Source organism: Scyliorhinus torazame, chromosome 18 (assembly GCF_047496885.1).
Source record: "Scyliorhinus torazame isolate Kashiwa2021f chromosome 18, sScyTor2.1, whole genome shotgun sequence".
NCBI classification, from domain to species: Eukaryota; Metazoa; Chordata; class Chondrichthyes; order Carcharhiniformes; family Scyliorhinidae; genus Scyliorhinus; species Scyliorhinus torazame.
This window is the reverse complement of record NC_092724.1, coordinates 78,900,609-78,912,798: the sequence shown is the minus strand read 5'-3', so window position 1 is coordinate 78,912,798 and position 12,190 is coordinate 78,900,609. Positions and strand designations below refer to the sequence as shown.

The 12,190-nt window shown below is 45.4% G+C and overlaps 1 protein-coding gene across 3 annotated transcripts in view; it reads left to right on the top strand.

Moving 5' to 3' along the window:
• Positions 1–10,554: 10,554 nt before the first annotated feature.
• Positions 10,555–12,190, top strand: part of LOC140395325 (ras-related protein Rab-37-like) — an 844,903-nt gene continuing 843,267 nt past the window's right edge. For 2 of the 3 annotated variants that reach the window (XM_072482951.1, XM_072482952.1), the window contains exon 1: positions 10,555–10,986. In XM_072482951.1, the coding sequence (XP_072339052.1) occupies positions 10,831–10,986 (156 nt within the window). In that variant the 5' untranslated portion in view covers positions 10,555–10,830. The remainder of the gene's footprint in view (positions 10,987–12,190) is intronic. The other variant, XM_072482949.1, reaches the window with a different exon arrangement.

Sequence of the window (12,190 nt, the reverse complement as noted above, 5' to 3'; positions counted from 1 at the left end):
CTAAAACTACGGGGTGTTTTGTGGTTATGTTTCCTATTTGAATGACACTGTGATGTGTCCCTGCTGTGAGTGGCCTGTAAAGCCGCTGAGGGTGATGGTGGCTGTAGTGGGCCACGTGTCCTGAGAAAGGGTGGAGGAATTGGTGGTGGTGCGGGATCCTCCTGTGTCCCAAAGAAACTCGATAGGCTGTCCCCGAATTTTCGCTGCAACTACGGGTCGTCCTGACCTATCCCAAAGGGTATCGCAGACCCAACTGTCAGTTCCGGTCAAGTCCATCTGATCCGAACGGGCGCTAATGCTATGGATGGGCTCTGCCTTTTTCTTACTCAGAGTGCCTGATTGTTGGGCTTTCTGTGGCTTTTTAGGGCCATTGCACTCTTTTGCAAAATGTCCCAACTGTCCGCAGTTGTAACATTCTTGTGATTTTGTTGGGGGGCTGTTCTTTCCCTCATTTACCCAGGCGGGGTTGTGAGGTGTGGCTTTTACTACCTGCATGTCTGCGGCGGCTTGCTTTTCCTCTGTGGTTTTAGCGGCGGGTCTATTGTGAACAGACTGCTCCCAAACGCGGGACAATCTTTTAACCACCCACTTCTCGTTTTGAGCCTCCTCCGAGGGATCATAACTACTACAGGCATTCTGTCCTGTCTCTGTGGCATGGGAGATAAGGGTGCGGGTCCATTTGGCCATATTGTCTGGGGACAAATGGGCACGGTCTACGTCTCCAAAAACGGCTTTGAAGTGAATCCACAGGCGTCCTGCGAACACTGTGGGGTGCTCAGACTTCTTCTGCCTACACTTATTTAGGCCATCTATGGGGTCACCCCGGTTATACACGATCGCATCCAGGATCGCGGTATGCATTTCTGCAAGGGTGCCTCCTCCTACGTTCTGTGGGTCGGGAAGGGCTGCTGCTACCGATGGATCCAAACTTAGAACCATGAGCTTTACATGCTCTCTCTCATCCAGGACGTACATGTGCACCTGGCGTCTAACTGTGGCAAAGAACTGGTGGGGGTCTGAGCTGGGGAGGAATGGTGTGATCTTCTCGCACGCGTCCCGTAATTGGGTCACTGTTAAGGGGGTGGAACATAGATATGCCGCATCGACCGGTGTGGCTGTGCGGAGTGTGGTTACAGGGTTCATTGGAGCCTGAACTACCTGCTGTGTGGGGGGTGGGGGTGCTTTTCTCCTTTGGGGTTTTCCCTGCGCACATGTTCCCTGAACATATCTCTGCGCTGTTTCCTGTAATTCTTCCCAATCAGGGCCGTCTTCCTGGTCTAATTTTCCCCCAAAGGTTTCTTGAAATCCCTTTTGGACAGAAAGCAGTGACTGCAGGTCTGCAATTTGCTTCCGGCACTTTGCATGGTCTATGGTGCTCTGCCTTTGTTCTGTGGTTGCAGCATGGAGCGCTCTCAAGGCTGCCTTGAGATCACTACATTGCTTCTGTAGCGTCTCCACCTGCTTCTCTGTATGTTTCTTTACCAGGACTGCACGCTGCGTGTCCTGATAAGCCTTTTCGTACTGGGACTGGAAACTACTCACATGCGCCAAACAAGACTGGTGACTCCGTTTGGCGTCAGCCACCTCTTCGTCCTTTGCTGCTAATTTCCGCCTTAATTCCAGATTCTCTTTCTCCACCTCGCATACATCGACTTTACTCATACGATGTATGCCCTCTACTTCTTTGCGGAGCGTCCTGACGACCTCCTCTGTGCCTCACAATTGTGCCAGACAGGACACAATTGCCATCGGCTTGCGGGCTTTTGCTAAGTTCTTTTTATGGATCTCACTTATGTTCTCCCACCAAGTATGCCCTATGCTTCCGGGACCTGAGTCGTCATTATTACAGAAATCATTCCACATGGGCCATCCTTTGCCATTGAGGTATTTCCGAATTTCCTCTTCCCAAGTGGGGCACTGTCCCACTCTACTGCTGCTGGTCGCTGCGACCGCATATTCCTCAGGGTTCATGAGGTGTTGCATTGCCTGCATGGCCATCTCTCCTATCCGCTTGCTTCGGTTAAATTTGGAACAGGGGGCTAAGGTGGTGTCGTAGATGCGGGTACAGCTTGCGCTAATTTCCGAAAATACAGACTTCCGACAGTTTTGACGCAACAAAAATCTATCAGTTTTACCTTATAGCCCTGTTAGTTTTGCATGCATACACACACTTCTGAATTATTAATCAGAACCGCTTGAACACTTGTGGGTTTTTTTTGTTTCCAATTGGATTCTAATTCAAAATTTCTTGGGTTCTCCCGGAGTGGTTTTCCACTTCTAGATCGGGTCCCGTCAGGATGTCGCCAAAATGTTGCTCTTATTAGCCTTAGTTTTATTAGCTCTAATTCTGTCACCTTTGCTCACGAGTCGCCAGGTATCTTTCTCATACCGCCACGTGGTTCAAGCTCAAGTAATGATTAATAATGCAGCACACCGCTTAGTAAAAGTTAAATCAACGATCATTTATTATATACAGCAATAAATACTTATACAATAATCCTACTTCTAGACTATTACCTACCACTAAAGGCCAATACTTAACTTTGGTGATGGCCCACCAGGTCAGGGAAACAAATGGTCTATCGAATTGGGTCTGGCCTGTGGGATTCAAAAAGGTGGTACGAGTCGATCGTCTGGAGCACCTATCTGGTAGCGATCGCTGGAGTAACACTTACTTGTTTCTTCATCGAAGGGTCTCGAAGGTTGCGAGTAGGAGAAGAAGGGTCGATCTGAACTTGGCCCCTTATTTTTATAGTTCCTAGGGGCTTCCCGCCTCTCGGGGCGGACCTTGACCCTGGTTCCAGGTGATTGGACTTGGTCCCAATCACTGGGTTCGATATGCTCCAATAATGGGGCGATTTCTTGATCGGGGGGTGGTCGTCCACCTTTCTTTGTCTCAGCCACTCAGCTGGCGCCGAAAAGTCTGGATCGGCTTTATGTTGCTAATGTGTAGCAATTGTTCCCGGGGATGGCTGCTTACTATGCAGATGGCTGGGTTGATGGCTGTTAATGGTTGCAGGTATCGGTCTGGGCTGACTTCCCCAGAGCCGAATACACTGTTTTGCCTGCAGCTGTCCGTTTGAGTCCTGTTGGCTGATTTTCCCATCAGCCTCTTTCGTTCGCCATTTTAGATCGGGGTTTGACCATTTTACTCGGGAATCAGCCATTTTAGGTGGCTACACCACCGTCACCTCAATCACATTCACCAGGTCATAAGAAACTGTTTGTCTCTGCTTCTCAAACTCCTCTAGCAGGAATTCCACCAGCCTCTCAGTCATTTGTACTTCAAAACATGACGTTGCCTACTGTCTGGATTGGATTAGGTGATTCTTAAATGCATATTTTCGGTGACCCGATTTCAAATCAAAGAATCATAGGATTACTGTACTCAAAAATATGAAATAGAGGAACAGAAAGACTAACTTGCCTATCAGTCAGGCCTCTAACTTATGACAGATATTCCATCATTATAAGACACTCTTGTTTTTATTGCTTCAAGGGATGTGGGCATCGCTGGCTAAGCCACATTTGTATTGCCCAGCCCTTAAGAATCGTCCTAAAGACGTTGGTGGTGAGTTGCCTTCTTGAACCAGCAATAGTGCTATTAAGGAGGCAGTTCCAGGATGTTGACCCTGTCACAGTGAAGGAATATTTCCAAGCCAGGATGGCGAATAATTTGGAGGTGAACTTGCATTTGGTGTTGTTCCCATGCAGGATAATGGGGATGAGAGAAATATCAGCTATGATTGAATGGTGGAGCAGACTTGATGTACCGAGTGGCCTAATTCTGCTCCTATGTCTTATGGTCTACTGCCCTTGTCCTTCCAAGTGGTGGAGATCGCAGGTTCAGAAGGTGTCTTCGAAGGCATTTTTGTGGGTACCTGCAATGCATCTGGTTGATGGTTTTCACAGCTGCTACGGTGGTGGAGGAGTGAATGTTTAAGGTACCAATCAAGCAGCTGCTTTGTCCTGGTCGGCATTGAGCTTCTTGAGTGTTATTGGACCTGCACTCATCCAGGCAAGTCGAGGGTATTCCATTTTCTGCCTGACTTGTGCCTTGTAGACGGTGGACAAGCTTTGAGGAGTCAGGAGGTGAGTCATCCTCCACAGAATCCATAGCCTTTGACCTGCTCTAATAGCCAGAGTATTAATATAGCTAGTCCAGTTCAGTTTCTGGTCAATGGTAACCCGCAGGATATTGATTGTGGGGGATTCAATGATAGTAAATGTCAAGAGGCAATGGTTAGATTGTCTTTTGTTGGAGATATTCATTGTCTGGAAGGTGTGTGATGAAAATGTAACTTACCACTTATCAGTCCAAGCTCAAATGTTGTCCGGGGCTTCCTGTATATGGACACAGATGGTTTCAGTACATGAGATGTCGTGAATGGTGCTGGGCATTGTGCAATCATCAATGAATATCCCCACTTCTGACCTCATGTTGGAAGGGAGGTCATTGATGAAGCGACTGAAGATGGTCGGGCCGAGGACATTACCCTGAGGAACACCTGCAGTGATGATCTGGAGCTGAGATGATTGACCTCCAACAACCACATGCATTGTGCTTTATGCCAGGTATGACTCCAGCCAGTGGAATATTTTACCCCTGATTCCCATTGACTCCAGTTATGCTCGGGCTCCTTGAAGCTACACTCTGTCAAATGTTGTCTTAATGTCAAGGGCAATCACTCTCACCTCATCACACCTCTTCAGTCCATTTATTTTGTCCATGTACCAATACCATAATGAGGTCCTTGAGTGGGTCTGGTGGAACCTAAACAGAGTGCCATTGATCAGGTTGTATCTGAGCAAGTGCCACTTGGTAGCACTTCCATCATTTTCATAGAATTTACAGTGCAGAAGGAGGTCATTCAGCCCATTGAGTCTGCACCGGCTCTTGGAAAGAGCACCCTTCCTAAGATCAACACCTCCACCCTATCCCCATAACCCAGTAACCCCACTCAACACTCAGGGCAATTTTGGACACTAAGGGCAATTTATCATGGCCAATCCACCTAACCTGCACATCTTTGGACTGTGGGAGGAAACCGGAGCACCCAGAGGAAACCCACGCACACACGGGGAGGATGTGCAGACTCCGCACAGTCAGTGACCCAAGCCGGAATCGAACCTGGGACCCTGGAGTTATGAAGCAATTGTGCTACCTACAATGCTACAGTGCTGCCCCTGCTTTTGTGGATGATTGAGAGTTGATTGATGTGGTAGTAATTGATCAGGTTAGATGTGTCCTACTTTTTGTGTGCAGGACATAGTTGAGTACATTTCCACATTGTCGGGGAGATGGCAGTGTTGTAGCTATATTGGAATAGCTTGACGAGGAGAACTGCTAGTTTGACCCACAAGTCTGCAGTGGTACTATTGCTGGAATGTTGTCCGGGTCCATAGTTTTTGCAGTGTTTCCTTGCCCATGTTTGACCTGATGCCATGTGACTTCAAGAAGTCCAGAAGCAATGTTGAGCACCCCCACTACAACCCCCTCCCGACTGTATACCATTGGTGCTGCCATCAGGATATTTTTTTCCTTAATCTTTTTTCAGTATTGTTACATGAAAATACTATGCATATTGTCTTGGCTAGTTTAACATGCGTGTCACCAAGTTCTTTGTAAATTAAATGCCTTTTGTCAATGTGTGGCACATTCCTGAGCACATTCCAATTTTTATTAATTTGTTTGCACTTTACTGCTGTCTTCAGCCTCCACCCATTATCAATCTACCTTCGAGCTGTTCCAAATCCATTCATTATTACGTTTTGTCACAGGTCACATGTGAAAGTGTGACATATGCAAAGTGTATGACAAACTTTCCCGTGAAATGTCATGTTCATACAAAAGGAACAAATTATTAATTGAATGGCATGACTGAACAGGTTAGAGACCTATAACTAAGAAAAAAATTAGAAAAGACAACCAAAAAAGAACTAGCAAATAAATAACTAGTAAACAGGGGATCAACATCAACTTGTATTTATACAGTGTTTAATGTAATACATTGCTTTGAGGTTTTTCACAAGTGTCAAATAATATTTGATAAAAAGGCATTTTGGCATGGTTGAGAAATCTGATTGGATGGATTCAAAGACGGAGTTGTGGGAATCATAGACATGGATTTAGCAGCTGAAAGCACATTTCAGATCATTGTGGCTGTTGGAGTTCAATCTTCTCAGTACCAGGACATCACTGCAGGAGTTCCTCAGGGTGGTGCCTCAGGCCCAACCATCTTTAGCTGCTTCATCAATAACCTTCCTTCCATCATAAGGTCAGAAGTGGGGATGTTCTCTGATGACTGCACAATATTCAGCACCATTAGCAACTCCTCAGATAGTGAAGAAGTCCATGTCCAATTGCAGCAAGACCTGGACAATATCCAGGCTTGGGCTGACAAGTGGCAAATAACATTGATGCTACACAAGTGCTAGGCAATGACCATCCCAAAAAAAAGAGAATCTAATCATCTCCCTTTGGCATTCAATGTATACATGCATACATTCAATGTGTACATGAAATGTATTCAATCTACCACTGTAAACATCCTGGGGGTTACCATTGATCAGAAACTGACTAGACTAGCCATATAAATACTGTGGTTACAAAGAGCAAGTCAGAGGTTGGGAGTTCTGCAGTAAGTAGTTTACTTGCTTTCACCCCAAAGCCTGCCCACAATTTACAACATGCAAGTAAGCAATGTGTCGGAATACTCCCCACTTGCCTGGATAAGTGCAACTCCAGCAACAATCAAGAAGTTTGACACCATCCAGGCCAAAGCAGCCCGCTTGATTAGCAACCCATCCACTACCTGAAACATTTACTCCCTCCACCACCAATGGACAGTGGGAGCAGTGTGGCCCATCTGCAAGAGGCACTGGAGCAACTCACCAAGAATCGTTCGACAGTACATCTCAAACGCATGGCCTCTACCACCTAAAAGGACAAAGGACATGGGAACACCACCACTTGCAAGTTTCCCTCCAAGCCACTCAACATCCTGACTTGGAAATATAGCGCTGTTCCTTCACATTCAAAGTGTCAAAATCTCAGAACTCACTCACTAACAGCCCTGTGGGTGTAGCTATACCTCATGGACTGCTGCAGTTAAAGAAAGTCAGCTCACCACCACCTTCTCAAGGACAATTAGGGATGAGAAACAAATACAGAGCTAGACCACACCCTGTGAAAGAATAAAGTAAAGAGAGATATTGGAGACACTGGAAAAAGATGCAAGTTCTGAGCAAGAAAAGGGAAGAACATGAGAGGAAGTTTGGCTCACTGGGCTAAAAAAGAGAGAGGTAGCAGATACAGCTAATCAATAGGGGGAGCAAATGAAATTACTCAGAACATTTTGTAAATATTTTCAGCCACTATCTTGTTTCACAGTAATCTGGAATCAAATAACTAAAAGTAAGATTTGTAGCAATAACATACATCCAGAAATGGAAGTAATTCACAGAAAACATTTTAACCGACCCACAAAATTGACCATGTCCTCATTCAAGTCTTTCCAATAAGTTTTTATCCTGGAGGCCTACCCATCTCTGTTAAGCCTGGGGCTTGAGTTGTGCTCTTTCCCCAGAGCTTACTTTGTTTAGCTGGGCCTTCACTCCGAATAGCTATTGAGTGTTTGAGCATCTTTGATAAACACATTTTGGAAATGTTGCTTTATTAAATGTTGAAATGCTTTGTATTGTGTTACAAAAAGGTAGAATTCAAAAATAAATAAATAATTTCCATTTTATAAGCATATTCTTCAGCCTGAGGACACCCAAAATTCTTCATAACCAATTAATTATTATACAATCACCAGGCAGGAATGTTCCCTTCCAGTCGGGGAACACTTCAGCAGTCAAGGGCATTCAGCCTCTGATCTCCGAGTAAGCGTTCTCCAAGGCGGCCTTCAGAACGTGCAACAACGCAGAATCGCCGAGCAGAAGCTTACAGCCAAGTTCCGCACACATCAGTGCGGCCTTAACCGGGACCTGGGATTCATGTCGCATTACATTCATCCCCCACCACCTGGCCTGCAAAATCCTCCCAACTGTCCTGGCTTGACACAATTCACACCTCTTTAACCTGGGGTTGCCCCATCTCTGGATCTGTAAACATTTAATCACCTGCTAATGCTCGCATTCCAAGCATTGTCTGGCATCTTTGAACCTGTCTATATATATGTTTCTGGAACATACCTCTTCATTCACCTGAGGAAGGAGCAGCGCTCCGAAAGCTAGTGACATCGAAACAAACTTGTTGGACTTTAACCTGGTGTTGTAAAACCTCTTACTGAATTAATTATTTGTAATGTGTAGTCACTCTTATTTTGTAAAGCAAATACATTTCTTCTGTTGCCATGTATTTGGGAGTCACTAACTCCGAAACATCCAAAGCTTTCAAATATCTTCAATTCCCTGCTACATTTCAACATTATAGCACTTAGAAAATAGATAATTGAAGACAGAAAAATACATTCACAATTGGAATGGTTTGTAATTGGATTTGAGTCCAACCTCGGCTCATATCCATCTTGCTTCATCTTCTAACAGCTACAACATACAGCCTGCCTCTGATTTTTTTCTCAAGTCCTGCCTGGAGAATAAGTTACCAGAATGTTGCCTCGTATGGAGGGAAGGCTGAGGGACTTCAGGCTGTTTTCGTTAGAGAGAAGGTTAAGAGGTGACTTAATTGAGGCATATAAGATGATCAGAGGATTAGATAGGGTGGACAGTGAGAGCCTTTTTCCTCGGATGGTGATGTCTAGCACAAGAGGACATAGCTTTAAATTGAGGGGAGATAGATGTCAGAGGTAGGTTCTTTACTCAGATAGTAAGGGCGTGGAATGCCCTGCCTGCAACAGTAGTGGACTTGCCAACACTAAGGGCATTCAAATGGTCATTGGATAGACATATGGATGATAAGGGAATAGTGTAGATGGGCTTTAGAGGGGTTTCACAGGTTGGCGCAACATCGAGGGCCGAAGGGCCTGTACTGCGCTGCAATGTTCTATGAAGGCAATCAGTTAAAATGTATTGTCAGCCAACCTCTGGAGCAAAGGGATTGAGAGATTTACTGAGAAAGTAGGTGGGCAAATGGAGTTTAATCCAGACAAATGTGAGGTAATGCATTTTAAAAGTCTAACATAGAGGGGTAATATACCGTTAATGGCAAAACGCTTGGGAAAGTCAGGAAGATCTCGGTGTGCAAGTCCACAGATCTTTGAAAGTGGCAACAGAAGTGGACAAGGTACTCAAGAAAGCAGATGGAATGGACGGGGCACGAGTATAAAAACTGGCAAGTCATGCTGTAGTTGTACAGAACCTTGGTCAGGCCGGACTTGGAATATTGTGCACAATTCTGGTCGCCATACTACCAGAAGGATGTGGAGGCTTTGGAGAGCACCAGAGGAGAATTATCAGGATGTTGCCTGGTCTGGAGGGGCTTAGCTATGCAGAGACGCTGAATAGACTCGGACTGCTTTCATTTGAATGACAGAAGTTGAAGGGTGACATGATAAAGGTCTACAAGATTATAAGGGGCATGGATAGAGTGAATGGGGCAGGCACGCTTTCCCAGGGTGGAGGGGTCAGTCACCATACATAGGGGGCATAGGTTTAAGGTCCCTGGGGCAAAGCTTAGAGGAGATGTGTGAGGCAGGTTTTTTACACAGAAGGTGGCAAGTGCCTGGAACGCATTGCCTGGGGAGGTTGTGGAAGGAGATACATTAACGGCGTTCAAAAGGCATCTCAACAAATACATGGATAGGATGTGTATAGAGGGTTATGACTCAAGGTTTTGGCCAAAATTGGTATGACTGGCACAGGCTTGGAGGGCCGAAGGGTCTGTGCTGTATTGTTCTTTGTCTTTCTTCTTTGTTCAGAGGAAACCTGGGAGAAAGGGCAGCCTCCACACAGACAGTCACCTAAGGTGAGAATTGAACCCGGGTTCCTGGTGCTGTGAGGCCTCGGACTCCAGGTCACTGTGCAGTCCCACAAGTCGGAACTCAATATAACAAAGGTCGTGGTTATGAAACCCCAAGGACCATGGGGTCTCTTCGAGTGCATTCACATCCCTCCATCATCCTCATCTCCTTAGACGAGCATAATCTATTATGTCACCTGAACAAACTTTGTCAAACTCTGCAATTCTTTTCAATATTAAATAATTTAAAGGTCAAAATTAAATGTCGACCTGTACCTATGGAAGGGCGGGGAAAGTAAATAACTCATTCCACAGTAAAAATGTATTGCCAATCACCACCTTAAACTTTGCACTAAATTGAATTAAATGTCTGCCAATGTCATCCTGCTACTCGGAGTCCATTCAGAAAAATCCGACCTCTATTCCTGATTAATAACGCAGCATTGTTGCAGCCTGTCCATTTCTCATGGGAAAATGAAGATGCGTGTTGCAATCCGCATTGCTACAGCAACCCTGTCTAAATCTAAAGTTCAGAATCCCCAAACTGGAATAAGACTTTTGGTTTGTGTCAGTGAGCTTTACGTTTTACGTCAGCGCGTGCTTCTGCCCATTGGCGTTGTTCTGAGAGAGGATAGCAGCGGGAGCCAGAGGTTTGAAGACGGCACCTGAATCAAACAGGGGAGAGGGTGGTTCGGAGCTTCACTCAGGCCGCTCCCTGAACACCATCTTCGATGGTCGGCTTGTTCAAGGCGGAGAAAGAAGAGGAGCTGGCCGTGGTGCTGAACATCCTGCGGATGTCCCCGGTGCTGAACGTTTCTTCGGGCTGAAACCGTCCTGGAACTGGTGCCAACTCCTGCATCACGTCTCGGTCCGTGTTGCCATTCGCCGCTGAAGAAGTGAAGGCGATGGAGTCCAGGTTACACTTGCAGAGTGCCCCTGAAGGAGAGGTCTATTGCCCAGACAGTGCTTATGGATCTTCTGTCTTAGACACGGATACGGAAGAGGGCCACACGCCTCCTTCCAATAATATAATTTACTACAACGAAGAACTGATGCATAAGGTGAGTAGCCTTAATATTAATAATAACAATAGTAGGTTACATTAATAATGTTTGTAACGGATTAAAACGCCCTAAAGCAGGATTGAAATCCGTGTAGCTGCGGAACGGGTAAATATCGAACGGCAAAGATTATATAGTTTATCGTCTCAGGAATTAAGACACCCTGATGTATGATAACTTTCTTCGAATGGAAAGTGGAGAGGAGATCCGAAAGAAAAGAAACAGGAGGGATAAAGAGTATATGAGTAAAGATTAATAGATAACAGAAAAGGGAGCACCAAAGGGGAAACTGATCGTAAAAACAGGAAATGCTGGAGAAACTCGGCAGATCTGGCAGCATCTGTGGAAAGAGAAACCGGATTAACGTTTGAGTCTGTATGACTTCTTGAGAACTAGGACGTCAAAAGAAGGATGGGCTGATTAAGGACCAAAGTAAATCCGAGGGCAGCCGGAAGTATGAAATGAATATTTTGCTCCTGTTTTCTTTGAAGAGGTTGCTTCCAATATCACAATGTTCCAGCTGGTAGATTGGATAGATTAAAAATAGATAAAGAGGAGTTATTTAAAAGATAATCGTTACTCAAAGTAGAAAAGTCACCTGGCCTGAGTGGGATATTTCTTCGGTTATTGAAGGCCATAATGATGGAATGAACAGGACTCAATCCACAATCTTTCTCCCCTCCTTGACTTTGAGAATTGTGGGAGGGTTGGGTGGTTTCAAAAGCTATATCTCTGTTCAAAAAGGGGAGAGGGATAAGCCTGGTAATTACAGGCCAGTCACTGAATATCAGTGGTGGGAGAAATATGAGAGACAATCTGGGTCATCATTAATTGCCATTTAAAAAAATGGTTAATATAATTTGTTAAAACAGTGGGGTAGCACGGTGGCACAGTGCTCAGCACTGCTGCCTCACAGCACCAGAGATCCGGGTTTGATTCCGACCTTGATGACTGTGTGGAGTTTGCACATTCTTCTTGTGTCTGTGTGGGTTTCCTCCAGGTGCTCCGGTTTCCTCCCACAGTCCAAAGATTGCAGGTTAGGTGAATTGGCCATGCCAAATTGTCCATTGGTGGGGTTACAGGATTAGGATGGGGAAACTGGGCCTTGGTACAGTGCTCTTTCAGAGGGTAGGTAGAGACTTGATGGACCAATTGGCCTCCTTCTGCACTGTAGGGATTCCATAAATAAATAACAAGCAATGAA